This window comes from Eptesicus fuscus, chromosome 15, assembly GCF_027574615.1.
Source record: "Eptesicus fuscus isolate TK198812 chromosome 15, DD_ASM_mEF_20220401, whole genome shotgun sequence".
NCBI classification, from domain to species: Eukaryota; Metazoa; Chordata; class Mammalia; order Chiroptera; family Vespertilionidae; genus Eptesicus; species Eptesicus fuscus.
Window position 1 is genome coordinate 51,305,279 of NC_072487.1, and position 18,507 is coordinate 51,323,785.

At 41.1% G+C, this 18,507-nt stretch overlaps 1 protein-coding gene and 1 non-coding gene across 4 annotated transcripts in view; both read left to right on the plus strand.

Annotated features, from left to right (window-relative positions):
• The first annotated feature begins 7,216 nt into the window (after nucleotides 1-7,216).
• LOC114231738 (U6 spliceosomal RNA) lies at nucleotides 7,217-7,324 on the plus strand. Its single transcript, XR_003617738.1, has one exon. It is a non-coding gene; the product is annotated as a U6 spliceosomal RNA (small nuclear RNA).
• Nucleotides 7,325-11,627: 4,303 nt separating this feature from the next.
• Nucleotides 11,628-18,507, plus strand: part of ZCCHC7 (zinc finger CCHC-type containing 7) — a 200,667-nt gene continuing 193,787 nt past the window's right edge. The window contains exons 1-2 of one of the 3 annotated variants that reach the window (XM_028146046.2): nucleotides 11,628-11,668; nucleotides 17,482-18,108. In XM_028146046.2, the coding sequence (XP_028001847.2) occupies nucleotides 17,502-18,108 (607 nt within the window). In that variant the 5' untranslated portion in view covers nucleotides 11,628-11,668; nucleotides 17,482-17,501. Of the gene's footprint in view, nucleotides 11,673-16,343; nucleotides 16,373-17,481; nucleotides 18,109-18,507 lie in introns of those variants that run through there. The other 2 variants (XM_008141899.3, XM_054727025.1) reach the window with 2 other exon arrangements.

The following is an 18,507-nucleotide window of genomic DNA, read 5'->3' on the forward strand; positions in this document are numbered from 1 at the left end:
CTAAGATCGTCAGAATCCTCACCCCCATCATTTTATAGAGAGTCAAACTGAAGTCCCAACAACGGAAGGGACGTGCCCAAGGTCACCTACTGAATTAGAGGTAGGGCTCGGGTCAGAAGCCAGGTTTCGGGATCCCGAGGTCTGTGTCCTCTCTATTTTGTCATGGATTACTTTATGGTTGCCTTGATGGTAATGCCTTTGCTCTGCATCGCTTTATACATACACCCTCCATATCCAGGTTTCATGGGTGTATGAGCAAGCCAGGTAATTCTGGGGGAGAGGAATCTGTGTTGCACAGGCTGCATTAGAAACATCAGAGATGTTTGTGACACATTCTAAGAGCTGTACTCAAACCCGGGGGCTAAAATCAGGTAACCCTCAGAATGACACCATCACCAGCAGCAGCAGCAGCAGCAAACACATATATAGCATTTGCTATGTGCCAGGCTCTGTTCTAAGCACTTCCCACGTTTTAATTCATTGTATCTTTGCAAAAACCCTACAAGGTATGTACTATCCTGTACATACTAGAATCATCCATATTTTACAAAGGAGAAAACTGAAGCAGAGAGGTTAAGTAACATGCTCAAGGTCATACATATTGTAAATTGCCCAGCTGGGATCAGGGGGCTGGGGTGGGCTAGAAGGGGTCAATGGGGGGAAAAGGGGACATATGTAATACTTTTCAACAATAAAGATTGAATTTTTTTTTTTTTTAAATGCCCAGCTGGGATTCAAAGCGTACAATCTGGCTCCAGACTCTGGGCTCTCCCAATCCAGTTTCATCTACCTTTCTTCCAAGTCCACCTTTCTCCTCGATGCTACCCTCTACGATCATATAACTCTCCCCTTCTTTTGCGCAGTGCCCTTTGCTCTGGCCATGCTGGAAGAGAGCCTCTAACAGACCTTCAGTGAGCCATCTCCTCACCCTCCACTCCCCAGCCAGGGCCTCCCATTGGTCAGACCCATCAAAACCCAGCTGAAATGGGAGCCTGAGACTGAGGGCCTGTGGGGGTCAGCACACTCCCCCCTGCAATCCAGAGAGGGGCAGGGGGAAAGGCAGGGAATGGATATAAGGGCAAACAGGCCAGGAAGCAGCACACCACTGCATGTCCTGTCAGAAGCCACATGGAATGAAGAAGCAAGCAGTTCCCCAAAGGAAGGTGGTACTGTTTCTAGAAGGGGAAAGAATGCTGGGCAGCATTTGTCAACTGTTGAAGAATGAAATGGTTGCTTCGTGAGGTAGTGAGATGTCCATCCCTGAAGGTGTTCAAACAGAGACTGGATACTCAGCTGTCAGGGATCCTATTAAGGAAGGCATTGTTGAGTTATTGGGAAGATGGACAGGACTATCTCTAAATCCCTTCCGGTTCTTACCTTGTGTATTTTCTACAAGGTTATTATTTTTACATACGTCTTTCCTCCCATAAGCATAGCCATTCATTTCTGTGATTAACACAGAATTATAAACTTGTAAACTGGAACATGCTGAGGAATCTGGCACCATCAAGTGGGCCATTGATTGTGTTTCCCTGTCATACCTGGTCCTTCTTGTTACATCTTTGCTCTTGCGCCCAAAGGATGGTTGCCAAAAATGGCCAGAGACGTCAAAGTTTATCAGTGAGTTGGATCATTAAAGTTTTGTCTTCCCTCTTTGAAACTCCCAAAAGAAAAGAAATCACAAGAACAGATCTTGGCATAGAAAGAAAATGAGACAAAGAATGCAATCATCATACTAGTGAATGGTTTTCAGAATGACATCTGTACATTAAGAATATGTAAAAATACCAATTTCATGCTCTGACAACTTATTCTGTATCAGGGGTGGGGTAATGTCTTGGGAATGCCAAATGTCAAAGCATTACATAATGTCAGCTATTCATGTGCTCATTCGATGAGATATCACTGGGAATGGGAATTCCTTAAGGGAGAGATGTCTTAAAAAGAGGGAGGGAAGAGCAGAAGCATAAGGAAAGGGAATAAAGGAAGGAAAAAAGGACCAAAGAAGAGGGAAGCTGTCAGCTAAGAATAAAAGAATGATTGTGCAAATTAAAGTTATATACATACATATATATATATGGCTTATAGAACAATATATACAATCCCGAATCTAAGCTACCATACATAGGAGTTACTTATCTCTGTTTTGATTTTCCAGTGAGACTATCCATGTTTGGTTTCTTTTTTTTTCCACATGTGTAACAGTGAAATTTTTATAACATCGACAGAAATCTAAATGCAAATATCATCCATGATCTTGTTGCTCCAACAAATCCAAGTTGCTTTTTCTGTTCTGTTCTTGTCCAAATGCATAATTTCACACAGTGGCAATCAAAATATTGTAAGTAAAAACTCACATGCTTTCTAAAATTTTGTCATAGGAATTTCCCCTATTATCATATGGACTTCAAAATGACCAGTTTCATTACTTAAGAATATTCCAAAGTATATTTGTACGCTAATTAACTTATCCATTCTTGTGTTATTAGGCTTTTAGGGTTCCTCCCCACTTTTTCATAGTTGTAGATAATGCCAAATACACATCTCCATATGTTCAATATATCCCAAAGATCTTTATGTGACAGGTACAGTGTAAGACAATAAGAATTATCTGGAAGAATTATCCTTCAGCGTCTAGGAAGGAATCAGGCAAATGAACACACAACTACATTCAGAGCTCTAGCCTCCCGCTCCTCAAAGTGTTCCTGGGGTTCACTGACCAACAGCGTCCGCTTTACCAGAGAGCAAGTTAGAATTACACAATCTCAGGCCCCATCTAAGACCTACTGATTCAGATATGAACTTCAACAAAGTTTTATTTTAGAAAAACCACTCAAGCTCTAGCTGGTTTGGCTCAGTAGACAGAGTGTCAGCCTGTGGACTGAAGGGTCCCGGGTTCAATTCCGGTCAATGCCCAGGTTGTGGACTCGATCCCCAGTAGAGGATGTACAGGAGGCAGCCGATCAATGCTTCTCTCTCATCATTGATTATTTCTCTCTCTCTCTCTCTCTCTCTCTCTCTCTCTCTCTCTCCCTCCCTCCCTCCCTCTGCCTTCCTCTCTGAAACCAATAAAAATAATTTAAAGATAAAAATAAAAACCACTTTAAAAAAACCCTCAAACCTTGGTGTTGCTCCCTCTCTAGTATGACCATCAAAAGACTTGCATGTGGTTGTCTGTAACCTCATCTCCCACTTCCTCTCCAATTAGAGCATATTGGCTTCTGCTTCCTCCATTTCCAGGACTGCAATTATTAGTGAGGCAGATGTGAGCCTTTCAAATTTATGAATATACATTGTTATGGATTAAATTGTGTGTCCCCAAAAAGATATGTTGAAGTCCTAACCTCCAGTATCTCAGAATATGACCTTATCTGGACATAGGGTCATTGCAGATATAGTTAGTTATTACCATATGGTCATACCAGAGTAGCTGGGCCCCTACTCCAATCTAATATAACTGGTGACCTTATAAGAGGAGAAGAGACTCACAGGGAGAATACGGCCATGTGACCACAGAGACCGAGATTGAAGTGATCTATCTACTGGCCATGGAATGCCAAGGATTGCTAAGAACCTCAGAAGCCAGCAGGATTCTCTCCTACACCTGTCAGAGAGAGCATGGCCCTGCTGACATCTTTCCCCCCATATTTTATTTATTTTATTAAGTGCATGGGGGTGACATTGGTTATTATGATGATACAGGTTTCAGATGTGGATTTCTATGTTACAAGTTCTGGATATTGCACTGTGTGCCCACCACCCAAAGGCAAATCTTCTCCCATCACCATATATAAGGACTTCCTTCACCTCTCACCTCCTTCCCTCTAGCAACCACCACACTGCTGTTTGTGTCCACGAGTTTCAGTTTTATGGTATATTCCATATATAAGTGAAATAATATGATTTTTAGCTTATTTCACTTGGTATAATATTCTCAAGGTCCATCCATAGTGTTGCAAATGGCAGTATTTCATCCTTTCTTATGGCTCAGTAGTCCATCTGTATTCCATTGTGTATATGTACCACTTCTTTATTCAGTCTATTGCAGGACACTGGTTGTTTCCATGTCTTGGCCACTATAAACATAGCGGTGCATATATCTTTATGAATACATGTCTTTTAGTTTTTCGGGTATATACACAGGAGAGGTGTTGCTGGGTCATATGGTAGCTTTATTCTTAATTTTTTGAGGAATCTACAGACTGTTTTCCATAGTGGTTATACCAGTCTACATTCCCACCAGCAGTGAATGAGGGTTCCTTTTCCCCCACATCTCTCCAACACTTGTTATTACCTGCTTGTTGATAATAACCATTCTGACAGGTGTAAGGTAGTCCAGAGACATAGAGGGATTGGGTCTGCTATACTCATCATTTTCCATGCATGACACATAGTAGACACTCAATAAATATTTCTGAATAAATGAAACAATGAAGGTATTATCAATCTTTTAAAATCTGTCAATCTGACTTATAAACAATTGTATTATTTTCATTTCCTTTTACCTATTAGGAAGGTCGATCATCTCATGTTATTCAGCTGCTTTTAGTTCTCTGTCTACAACTTTCTGTTCAAACCCTTGGCTCGCTTTCTGAGGTGGCATTTAGGTTTTTGTCGTTGTCTGCTTGTTTTCTTAATCCTCACCCGAGGATATTTTTGCCGTTGGTTTTTAGAAAGAGTGGAAGGGAGGGAGAGGAAGTGCCCTAACTGGGGCTGGGGATGGAACCTGCAACCCAGGTATGAGGCCTTGACCAGGAATCAACCTGAGACCCTTGGGTTTGAGGGCCAATGGTCCAACCACTGTGCCATACCGACCAGGACAGCATTTAGTTTTCTAATTGACTGTGGGAACTCTTTATATATTATGGGTAATATCTTTTGGTGTATGTGAGGAAAATATTTTCTCCCACTCTGTGGTTTGTCTTTTAATTTTGTTTATGGTATCTTTCTCCTTAAAATACTACATTAAATGTCTTCTCATTTATTTATAATTTCACTTATTAGTAATTTATTTTTTGGCTTGGTATGAAGTAGGTTCTAACTGCCTGTTGGCACTTCTTTCAGCAACATTTATCAAATTTTTCATCTTTTTTCTACTGATTTGAAATGCTATGTCTATTACGCACTAAAATGCCTGCATCCATTGTTTCAGACTTTTTGATATTTATTCCTGCTGCAATGCCACATGAGATCTATTTTAGTCCTGATAGCCTGTGGTTACCCTGCTGGTCAACTGGTAGCCTACTGCTACTTTCTTATTTTCATCGATACATGTCATTTACTTTCTGTTGCCCAGTACAGCTCCTAGCAACTCCTGCCCATTGTTTTCGTGGTCTCATTTCACACAATTCTATCCTGTTCTAATCTGGTTAAGGTTTGCCCAGATGGTCTTTGAAGACAGGAAACGGGAGCCTTGATAGTGCTACTTGACCAGAACCAGAAATTGTGTCTTCTAAGCAGCCTGGAGCTTCCTCTGGGTGGTGTTCAGTCAGATAGATAGAATCCCTCTCTTGCCAAGAAACCAAGGCAGACCATTAAGCCTCTTATTACTCCTACACAGCCAAGCACAGGCACAGGAGAAAATAGAAAGTAAGTTCTGAGAGCAACAGTACAGCAGAGCAAAAGAAGCCATTCTTGAGAGAGAAACATTGAACATTCTCAAGAAAATGGGCAGTAGTTCAGGACTTTTATAAAGCGGTCCAGTAGCAAAGCAAGAATAGGGATTGCTAGGGCCATGCAGGAATAGTTGTTGAAGACTGTACAGAATGTGTGAAGTTTGAGGTATGGTGGATAGGAAGACAGAATCTTCTGCAATTACTAGGTCAGATATAAGAAATACACCATGCTAATGCAGATTGGTATCAGTCATGGAAGAATATCAGGTCCAGAATAAAGGCAGAGGAAGAAGATATTGATTGCCAGATTAAAGAGAGACCTCTGAAGCCCTACTTTGCTAATGGTTTCATAACAGCTATAATTTATTGTGTATACGTGTGCTTAAGTTGACATAAACTGTATCAAAAACTCACTTGGGCCCTAGCTGGTTTGGCTCAGTGGATAGACTGACGGCCTATGGTCTGAAGGGTACCCGGTTCAATTCCGGTCAAGGCACAAGCCAGGGTTGCGGGCTTGATCCCCAGTAGGGGGCGTGCAGGAGGCAGCCGATCGATGATTCTCATTATTGATGTTTCTATCTCTCCCTCTCCCTTCCTCTCTATAACCATTAAAATATATTTTTAAAAACTCACTTGGTAGGGTGATCTTGATTATTCTCAATCTTTATTTGTTGTCAACCTACAATTCTGAATAAAATAATTCACACAAATGTCATCACAAAGACATGTCTGGACTGAAAACTGCATGAATCTGGAGTCTGAGATAGGCAGGGGAAGAAAGTTGCCCCTTATAGAATGAGAACTGAATAAGGTCTATCCCTGTCCCTTCATGCATTAAAATTCTGTGGGACCCAGGGTTCATGAACATTTAAAATAAAGACATCCCTTTTGCAGTGTGCATATTATGTCAACACATTGCTGATGACATGCTTCGAGATGTCCTGTATGGAACCTAATGATTCTTAAATAAATTAGAACCTCAATAGTTATGCTAGTCATATAGTCACTTAGATGTAAGCTTTGAGGAATATACTTCTAACTAGGAATGATGACAAATGAGAATAGAGTCCTTGAAATGCTAACTCCTTATTCTTTGGATTTTACTGTAATGAGAATATTTTACAGTTTCATTTACAGTACATATATTTTCAATTTCATGATTTCATAAGGAAAAGCAGTCTCTAAGAAAAATTAAAATCCATTTATATGAATGTCCAAAATTCCAGAATGATTTCATTGCCTGGATGAAAATTGCATGCTCTCTCCATCACCTTGCAATGTGAAGAACTGCAAAATCATGAATAATAAAAAAGGATGTTAAACTTTTCAAGAAAGCCAGATGGGCACCAATGTCATTGATAATTCCTGAGAACTAACTTGATTGCTGCTTCAGACTAGGAGCCTGAGTTGAGCAGCATTTACCAGTTGCAAAGTATGGACTTGAAGTGACAACTGTTTCTATAATTACATTTTAAAATTGGACAGATATTAAGTCCGTACTTGTGGCAAGTGAAAAACATCCAAATTTTAAAGGGTAACATTCGGTCATTTCACTTGCCAGCCTCTATTTCTGCCTCAATCTTAAAGACTTTGGTGCCAGAGTGCTCGCTTCGGCAGCACATACTGTAAAAATTGGAACAATACAGAGAAGACTAGCATGGCCCCTGCACAAGGATGACACGCAAATTTGTGAAGTGTTCCATTAAAAAAAAAAGAGAGAGAGACTTTGGTGCCAGAGAGAGAATGATGGTGAACTGGAAGCCAGTGTTAACACTAACTTTTGGTTGTACTTTGCAAATCATTTTTCCATTTTGAACCTTAATTTTCCCTTCTGCAAAATGAGGGAGTTGTACTAGCTGTCCCTTTCAGCTATTGTTCTATAATCACTGGATGAAGAGAAATGGCCGATGCATCCAGAAAAACTCAAGTTTTTTTTTTTTCTGGGCTTGAGGCGGCGTATAAAGATTTTAAATCTTCATTTCCAGTATTAGGTAGCAGGGAAATGTGTCCATTTGTGAATTGGGTTGCTAATCATTCCTGTTCTCCTCCATGTCCCTTTCTCCCCCACACCATCCTATGTTCTGGACACTTAGAGCCAATGGTTGTTTCTCCACATATGCCACTCACACATGTCAGTTTCCTTTGCTTCTCTTGTTCTTTTGCCAGAAGATTCCCTCGTCTTTTCTATCTGGTAAACTCTTACTCATTCTTTTTTTTTTACTTTTCCTTTGAATTTTATATTTTGACATAATCTCAGACAGAAAAAAATTGCAAAATTAGTATAAAGAATTCTTGTCTACCTTTTACCCAGATCCCCCAAATGTTAACTTTTTAACCACATTTGTCATCCTCTTTCTCTCCTTTTCCTTTTCCCCAACACATTTTTTTCTGAACCCACTGAGAATGAGTTTCAAATGATGCTCTTTTACTCCAAGTACTTCGGTGTGGATAGCCTAAAAAAAGGACATTCTCTTACATAATCATAATATAAATATAAAAATCAGGAAAATAACATCAATACAGCACTAGGTTTATTTGGATTTTTCAAATTGTCCCAACAATACCCTTTATGGCAAAAGAAAATCCCAGATTGTGCAATGCATTTATCCTGTATCTTTTACTGCTGTGCCCTGACCAGGAATCGAACCATGACCTCCTGGTTTATAGGTCCACGCTCAACCACTGAGCCACAGTGCCTGAACTCATTTACAAGTTTGATAGACACTATCAAAAAAAGCTCCCGTAAAGGGCTTTTCCAATTTATATTTCCATGAAATCATTTGCATTTTTCTGATGATTAGTGATGTTGAGCACCTCTTTATCATAGTTCATGGCCTTATGGGTTTCTTCTGTGAATTGCCTGTTGGTGTTTTTTGCTGTTAGAATGCTGGCTTGTTGTCTTTTTCTTTCTGAGTACTTATTTGGCCTCCTCCTTGACAGAAGGGGGTTTCTCCACTTCCCTTAAAGAGCCAGTTGCTCCCGCCTCTACTGTCCCACAACACTGTTCATACTGTGGGACAGCAGAGGAGGGAGCATTCATTTGATAGACATTTAATACTGGATCCACTCATTGCACAAGCATTCTCTGTGAATTCACTATGTGCTTGGCCTTGGGCTAGGTGCTGGGTGTAGAGAAAGGAGCAGGTCATTCATCGTCTCCACCCTCAAGGAATTTAGTTTTGAAAGGCAACTTTGGGCATAGAAAAGAGCATGAGTTTTGGATTCAGATAAGATTTGGGTTTGAATCTGTGGGATTTAGAGCAAGGCACATGGCCTCACCAAGTTGCAATTTCTATCCTAGTGAAATGGGTTAACACCTCCCTTACAGAGTCAATTTGAGAAGGGGAGAGAGACAATAGAACTCAAGTGGCTAGCAAGGGACTGTGACATAGTAGCCTCCCAGTGAATGAATAGGAATGAAAAGGCAACTTTTAAGAGGTCAAAATGATTAGTTCTCAGAGATTCTAGGAACTACTAATAAATTAGAATAAAAGAAAGGAGGTAGCTCCTCCTTCTGCAAGGGTAAGGACGAGTACTATGTGCCACTTGCCTAGATCCTGCTACAGTACATCCCTCATCTTGCCTGCCTTCTGTAGCAAGGCAAGCCCCTTAGTTGGGGCCCCTCACCTCAATTCATCTGCTTACTGTTAATATAGCATCACCACTGCCCTGGGGAAAGCAGGTGCTTCCTTCTTCAAATAAATGGGCTCTTTAGAACATTCTCTGTAAGAGAGGCTTCAGGATAGTTGTGCATGCTGTCACCCCTGATCTCAAGTGCATACCAGAGATAGCATGAGGTGGAAAGGAAATACTGTGTTTGTGGCAACCTCAAAGGGGAATGCAGACACAGTTCTGCCTGTTAGGTGACTCTTGGCAAGTCTTCCCTTCTGGGCTTCAGTTCCTCATCACTGTAATAGGAGACTGGATCTTATTTCTAAAAGCCATCTAAATGAGAACTCATCATGCAAAGGCACAGTGTGTGTGTGTGTGTGTGTGTGTGTGTGTGTGTGTACACTACTCTCCTTAGAAATCTCTTTATCCTTGGGACCCCTACAGCTCTTTATACCTACCTTAATGTCTTGGAGCACTACACTGCAGTTATGGGGATTTATGACATGGTTCCACACTGTCATAGCTGGTGGATCCACATCTGGTTCTTGGTTTCCTTGGAGTTAGAGTGGCTTATTCCTTTAACACTTTATTGAGTGCTTACTGTCTACCACGTATTACATTAGCTGGAGAAAATACAAAGATAAAATGTCAAAGTTTCTGCCATCTGAAACTGTAAGGTAAATACAATATAACTGCTTTGATGGAGGTTTGTCCAAAGTGTAGGGGAGTCTAGGAGAAGGAATACCTATTCTGTTTGGTTTTCCTGAAGAGCCAGGGAGAAGGACTTGACAGGCAGTGGGAGTGCCCTATGTAAAGGCACAGATGTGGGAGAGCATAGTGTGTTCTGGCTACTTCCCAAGATTTAGCATAGTGGTTAACAGGTAGGCAGATTCAGCTTATGAATTGCCCTTTATGCCATCCAAAGAACTCTAGGTTTTATGAAACAACCTAAAGGCTGGTGACTAAAGCACTCTGAACATAGGAACTAGTAAACCTTGGTTGAATGCATGAGAATTGTGCACAGTAATTTGGACTATTTCTATCCTTTTGGTCTTGGGCACAACTTAACTTTTCTGGATTGACTTTCTCTTTGTGAAATGGGAATGTTTAAAAACCAACCTGGCATTAGATAAAAGCTCAACAGATTATTCTATTAAGGTAACATTTGTTCTACACAACACACATTACCTAAACAATCTTGTAATCTCTTCAGTTGTTTCCTCCTCTGCAAAATGGGTCTTTCAATTTTACCTTTTCATCGTACCGTCCTGCTTCCTAGCACTTACCATAATTTTAATTAAAATTTCTAATTTTCCCAGCCAAACTCTTAGATTTATAATTAAATTATTTTGTATTCCCAGCTAGACTCTTGGCTCTATGAGATCACAAACTTCATATCCCCAGTTGCTAATACTGTGTCCCTCTCAACTGAGGTTCAAGAAATGTTGGCCAAAAGAACCAATGTCAAACTTGTCTTTCAGGACTGTTGCCAAGGGCCAGCGAATTGATACTAGTAAAGGTGCTTCACTATTTGTGAAGTTGTACAGATGGGTTTATTATTACTAAGCATTTAAAATAAAGTGTGAGAAAAGGAACCAAAGCCAGAGGCTTCCAACACAATCGCATAGCCTCTGGAGGCTTCTAAAGGACCAGTATTCACTTCAACCTTTTGCAGGAGTACAGCTCTTCAAGGTTTACAGAGAGTTAATCCGTTGCCTGTGAAAACAGAGCCGGAAACGCCCCAGTACGAACTTGGTTCAACTTCAAACTAGAGGTGGAAGGTACCTGCCTAGGTTCACCAAGCACACAGGAGAAGTTAGAAGCTAGGCGCTCTCGAAGAGGCTTCTCTCTCTCGGAGGGCCCCTGGATCAGCCAGCCAAACCCCCGACACTCGACACTCGGGCCCTGGTCCGCACCTCGGACACGGCTGGGAACCCGCACCACGTGGCACTGGGAGTAAAGACCAAGAGATCCTGAGAGAAGGAGGCGGAGCCTGTCCTGAAACCGGCCCAGGGGCATGATGGGAGATGTAGTTTTTCTCGCGGGCGCATAAGGAAGCGTGCGAGCTCCCCCTCTGGTTTTATCAGGGAAGTAGCATCTCTAACGCGCAAGTCATTAAAATAAAGTGTCCCCTATGGTAGATGCAGCCTAGGTATCTTTGAAAGAAGCAGTGAAGGGAAAGGGGAAAAGCAAGGAAGACTAACCAAAAGATTATTAGCGGGGGAAGGAAAGGGTTAACAGAGGTTACGCATGCGTACAGAGGTCCCGCAGGAGGCGCGGGGACGGAAGACGACTCCCGGGAGCTGTGTTTTCCCCGGAAGTGCCTGCCCTCCTCCCGGGTCCGCGTGGACGCGGTTTTCTTACCTCATTTGTCCTCGCCCCTCCCCGTCCCTCTACGCGTTTTGGTTCCTGGTTGGTGCTTCCTGGTCGCAGCCGCGGCAGTGAGTATGTGTGTGGCAGACCCCGCGCGGCCCGTGCCGGGGGACCCCTGCTCGCCCTCCGCCTTGCCCGCGGGGCTGTGGAACTAGCGCGTGTCTCCTCGCCGGCCTCCGCGTTCCCCGTCTGTCCCTCACTCGTGGCGGGGCGCGCGGTTGGTGATCCCTCGGTGCGGCTGTGCCCTGCGCGGCTCGGCTGACCGGCCGAGGTGTCCGCTTTTCCCTGCCCGGCCAAAGCCCGAGGTCGTGGTTCGAAGAGGGCTGGGCGCCCATGGCCTCGGTGGGGGTGGCGGTTCCTTCTGTTTTACCTCCACTACCCCAAGATCGTCCCTGTCTTTGGGGGAAGCTGACCCCAGTCAGTGTAACGCGGAGGTCCCGCCGCGCCGTGAAGGGGGCCGGGCCTGGGAGGACCGAACAGCCCTCGGCCAACTCCAGCCTCTGTGGTCAGAAGCAGCAGCTGCAGGGCCAGAAAAATTTCGGGAGATGTGCCCCTCCGCGCATGTAAAATGGGGAGATGTGGCCTGTGTTCGCTAAGATTCCCTTGATCCGTCACATCTCGCGAACCCGCAGTTAATTCAACTCGAAGAAGAGCTGCTGGGGCCGTGGGGAACCTGCCTGGAGTCAGCAGGCCGGAGGTGTAGCCGCGGTTCAGTGCAGATTCGCTGGGGACCACAACTCTCATCTTCAGGCTGAACCTCCCCTTATTTCAGATTACAGCGTTGAATTAGGAGATCTTTTAGGCTCGAAGAATAAATAAGCTTCCCACACACTCTTTCAGGACCCTTCCAAAACTTGATTTTGTGTTTTGAATACTTAAGGCTCTCATATCCAAAGGCTTTTAAGTGGGCTTTGTGTATATTTCGACAATATTATGCTTTTGGGACATTCAGTATTGCTGTCTTCCCGAGAATCGGAGGGTGGGGAATGAGCTGTGGAAGTGGAAGTGAGGATTAAGATAGTTACAAAGATAAGATACTGCCTAGCAAAAGGAAAAAGATGAGGGAAAGGTGAAGGAAGTGCTTTGCTATTGGATTAATTATCTATCCTAAGGGGACTTGATGTATCCCAAGAACAGCTGGACTTTTCTGAATAAATTTAGCATAATTTTCTCCCAATAAACATCTTGTATTCTTCCTCTTTTTGTGTGACTATTGTTTCACACAGTTGGGTTCTCCAGTCAGATTTGCTTCAAAGTGAAAGTCACATTTTAGGAATGGACAGACTTTAACACTAGAGTCAACTTAATAGTTTTTAATACCTCACGATCAGGTTAGCTCACTAAAAGTAAGTCAGATTTTAAGTTGAAAATAAATTCTATTAGTCGCTTTCCAGTGAAAACTGGGTTTAAAATCAAGATTCCAATTTACATCTCTGTGAGAATGGATACCTCTGTTACCAAGAAAAAATACCTAGGCTAAAAGTTATTTGAAAGGAATTAAGAGCAAAAGGCCCAGAATGATCAGAAGGTAGACTGTTAGAGCAGAAGTATTGGCTTTAAAGATTGTATAGTAAAATCCAAAAGTTTAAATAAGCCTTCCGTTATCTAGTTTAAAAATTCAGTGAAGAAATACTGCTCCCACTTTTGAATGTTGAGAGCCTTTGCAGTTATTCTCTGTGGCTGTTTTAAGCCATTTTAATTGTTTAGGTAAGTTTCTTCCACAAACTAATATTTAAGTTTCTTAACAAAACCTAAATCTCCTTTGCTCATGGGATGGATGTCTATGATCTTTGAGTACCAAGTCGGGAAGCTTCTGGGTACTAAACTGACAAACTCAAATGTATGCTTTGCCTTTCATGGTTTTTATACTCCACTGGGAACTAAAATGGATATTCGTGAAATAAATTTAGGTGTTAGAACCAACTCAAATATAGCTTTGAAGAAAGGCTTTAAAAAATCTTTATTTGAAATTATTTTAAAAATTAAAAAAAAAAATCTTAGCAAACACTTGGCTGTAAGTTAGGGGAATGTGTATTGGCCCTAGTTATATTCTTAAACAAGATACAAAAGCCTGGGTAGGCCTCTTTATCTCTTTAGACCTCATTTTACATCTTCAATGTAAACTGAAGATGTTGTGTGAGATAATCTGAAAGGTTATCAGACTTAAAATTTTGTGATTCTTATAGGGAACTTATGTTATCTAGTTAAGTATGCTTGGGAGTTGTGTATCTTGATAAAAAAAGCTGAGAAAGCCTTCTAAGTCAAGATTTCATATTAATCCTCTAAGTATACACTTTAAAAAAAAGTAAATTAAATGCATTTGAATGTAATTAAAGTAGTAACATAAACCAAAATAGCCTTAGGCAAACCTTAACCCTGGCATACATAAACTACATAAATAGAAGAGCAAGTTATGTGGAGCACAATTTTCAAGTACAGAAGATAGAAAATCCTCTTAAAGGCCATAGGGGCTAAATTGTTAAATTCATTTTTCTACATTTCAGGGAAAGAGATAAACCCTTAGACCCAAGGAAGTCAGTTTTTATTATATTCCTTTAGTTTATTTTTTGGCATACATTCACAGGTGTGCCTATGGCTCTATTCTTAATCCCTTTCCTTTGGGATGGCTCCAAGAGTAGTACAAATTTGTAACTCTGTAATTTAGCTCTTTAATTTTTTTCTGTGCTGTGCCGGAATTATGTTTTATCTTAAGTCCACACTGGATCCTCAGGATGGATCCAGTGAGGATTTTGAGGGAAGCATAATTCCTTTGACTTCTTTTAGAATTAATTTACCTATTAAATGAAAAGGAAAGGATTCATCTTTTATTTGAATTCCTCTGAGGCTAACATTTCAATATAAACTGATAAATGCTATGAGCATTATTATTCAGAGAGCCACATTCAACTTGTATGACTGCAACTGCATAGCCACCTGAAGGACAGTGCAAGAAGGGAACAGGTAAAAAAAATGTACCTTTTAGAAGAAAAAAGTCATTAAAAGTTTGTTTATTTTCTCCTATCTTCATTGATATATTATAATTGACAAATAACATTGTGTAAGTTTAAGGTGTTCAACATGATTTGATATACATGTATATGATTACCACATTAAGATTAGTTAACACATCAATCACCTCACATATTTCCTTTAATTTTTTTCAGTAAGAACATTTAAGATCTGTTATCTTAGCAGATTTTAAGTATACAGTATGGTATTGTTAACTCAGAACTTAATCATCTTTTTAAAAATCTAGCTTTATAGGTATAATTGACATACAACATTGGCGAAGTTTAAGATATACAACAAAAATGGGTTTGTTTTTTTTTTTGTAAAAATTTTTCATTAATTTTTTCATTGGCTTTTTATTTGACTAGAGGCCCGGTGCACGAATTCGTTCACGGGTGGGACCCTTCTGGGTGGCCTGCGGGGATCAGGCCGAAACCCTGCAGTCCACCGCCGCCTGCAGCTCCTATCTGCCTCTCCTGCTCATCCTGGCCCCACTGCGCCTGCCGAAGGCTCGCACCCAATCAGTCCTGATCAGGAGAGTCTCCCGCTGCCACAGCAGTGCTCACCAGCCATGAGCCCTGTGTCTGGCACCCTCCCGAGGGGAGTGGCCTGCGGGATGGGGCTGAAACTGACTCTCCGACATCCCCCCAAGGGGTTCTGGATTGCGAGAGGGTGCAGGCCAGGCCGAGGGACCCCACTGGTGCAGGATCGGGCCGGTCAGGGACCACTGGAGGTTGGCCAGGGGGGAGGGACCACAGGAGGGCTCCAGGGCGTGTCTGGCCCATCTCACTCAGTCCCGATCTATCTATCGGCCAGACCCAAGCAGCAAGCTAACCTACGGGTCGGAGTGTCTGCTTCCTGCTGGTCAGTGCATGTCATAGCGACTGGTGAACCTGCCAACTGTCTGCCCCCTGGTGGCCAGTGCACGTCATAGCGAGCTGTTGAGTGGCCTTAGCATATCATTAGCATATTATGCTTTGATTGGTTGAACAGTCGACTGGATGACTGGATACTTAGCATATTAGGCTTTTATTATATAGGATTCTTGGAGTCAGCTGGTTTTATCACCAAATCTACCTTAAGTACACCCTGACATTTTGGGCAGAGAATTGATAATCTAAGAAAATGACTAGTCTTTCTAAATTATATCTGTATAGATAAAAGGGGAGTAGTAAGAATAAATTGTCATTGTTATTGTTCTCTAGGCTGTCCCTAATTTTTGAACAAACATGAGTTATTTTTCCAGAGTTCTCATTTTGATCAATATTCTATCAGTACCTAATTGAAGCATCTACTGTATAGATTTTTGGTTGTTGATATGAGAATAGTTGGAATAGTTGGAGACAACTCCAAAACCTACCCCATCATAATTTTCTTATTTTAGGTACATATTAGACATCATGGCTGAAGAACAAATGCCTGATGATTTATTCATTTATTCATTCTTTATTAATTTAACAGACATTTATAGAGATCCTGCTAAAATAGCAGTTACTCTGCTGGGTTTTGGGGATCCATTGTTTAACCAAATGCATATAGTTCCTGCCCTCCTGGGGTATGTGATTGGTGCTTGTGGGAGATTTACTTTGTTTTTGTTTTTTTTTAATTTTTATTTATTTATTTATTTTTTTAAAAAATATATATTTATTGATTTTTTACAGAGAGGAAGAGAGAGGGATAGAGAGTCAGAAACATCGATGAGAGAGAAACATCGATCAGCTGCCTCTTGCACACCCCCTACTGGGGATATGCCCGAAACCAAGGTACATGCCCTTGACCGGAATCGAACCTGGGACCCTTGAGTCCGCAGGCCGATGCTCTATCCACTGAGCCAAACCGGTTTCGGCAGATTTACTTTAAATTAGTAATTAGAAATGTGGTGTTTTGAAAGTGCTATGGAAGCCTGTGAAGGGGACACTTAATTTAATCTGGTGGGTCAAGGAAAGCTTCCCTGAGAAGTGATGCTTAAGCAGAGTTGAAGGATGACAGGATTTAATATGCTCACCGTGGAAAGTAAAGTTCTTTCAGAGCTAAGAGTTTTACCTCAGTTTCAGGTTCTTAGTAAGTTTATATTTTATACATATCTTTTAGCTGGCACAGAAGTAAACCAGGTTTATCAGATATTTTTATATATATATTTTTTCGGTTAAGGATTAGAAAGCCATGAGATTATATTTTTAAATTGAGAATAAAAAATATACACAAAACCAGTAAATAAAATTGTTACCCATTGTAGATGTTAGTCATAGCTGAAGTAATATTCCTATATGAGAATGTATACCAGAAAAGATGAGCTCCAGAACCAAGGAGAAGAGGTAGAATGGAAGGAATAGTGAGAATTACATAAATATATTTGTGATTTTGGAGAAAAAGTATTAGGTGTCTGAGGCAGTGGATGACAACCTTCTTCTTCCTTTCCAACATACCTGCAAAATACATCATTTTCTTTAATAACTATAATTCAATTTGTTGGTAGTAATTTTCATTTGGGAGAGGTGGGCATTTAGAGTAGGTCATAATTGGATTTAGAAATCCTTGGGGGGAAAAAGGTGTTCTAAGAGAAAAAGGTATTTTTTAAAAAATCCTTACCCAAGGGTATGTTTTTATTGATTTTTAGAGAGGAAGAGGTGAGGGGTGAAGAGAGAAACATCAATAATTTGCCGCCCATAGGCATCCTGACTGGGGCTTGAACCCATAACCTTTTGGTGTATGGGCCGATGCTCTAAGCAACCTAAGCCACCTGGCCAGGGTGAAAAAAAGGTATTTTAATATGTTATTGAGAAAAATGATAGCCTTTATATAGAAGTTAGCACTAAACAGGCATGACCTGAGTTTTAAAAATATGTTCTTTGTATGACTTTCTCTTTTACAGCATCACCGTTACAGACTTTCATGATGTTTGGTGGTTATGAGACTGTAGAAGCATATGAAGATGACCTTTATCGTGAAGAGTCATCTAGTGAACTGAGTGTCGATAGTGAGGTGGAATTTCACCTCTACAGCCAAGTTCATTATGCTCAAGATCTTGATAATGTCATCAGGGAGGAAGAACATGAAGAAAAGAACTCTGGGGATTCTGAATCATCTAGTAGTAAGCAAAATCAAAAGAACTTAATTATCCTTTCAGATAGTGAGATCATCCAGTTATCAGATGGGTCAGAAGTAATCACTTTGTCTGATGAAGATAGTATTTATAGATGTAAAAGAAAGAATTTTAGAGTCCAAGCAAAAGAAAAGACCAGAGGTTCTTCTGCTTCTCTTCATTCTAATGAGTTGGATGGTAAGAAATGCAAGAGGGATATTAAGAAGCCTAAACTTGAAGAGAAATCAGGTATGATCCGAGAGGTTATGATTATAGAAGTAAGTTCAAGTGAAGAAGAGAGCACCATTTCAGAAAGTGACAACGTGGAAAGCTGGATGCTGCTGGGATGTGGAGTTGAGGATAAAGATGATGATATCCTTCTCAATCTTGTGGGATGTGATAACTCTGTTAATGAAGGTTAGTATCATGTTGGCCATTTTGAAAAGTAGTATCATCTTTAGAAGACTGTTTTCCTAGACAAAAAGGGTCTGCTCCATTTAATTCCTCACCTTTTGGTCGTTTTTTTGCCTTGTTTCTTGTGAGACTCACTTACCAAAGGCTACTCTAATGGTGGTCTGTCTGAACATCAGAAAGAGTTATGTCAAAATATCAAGGAAACTCTGCTTCTGCTGTAAGCAATTTCATAGCTGCTTCTTGCTGTTTGGCTAGAGCCAGTTCTGGACCTGAAATCTTAGTTTCCCTCTCTCTCTGCTTGGTACCACAGGTGAGTACTTCATCCACCACTGACATTGGTCCCATGCTCTCATTCAGCCAACTCTGTTGGGTCTGCTTCTTCTTAAGTGATTTGCTTACTTA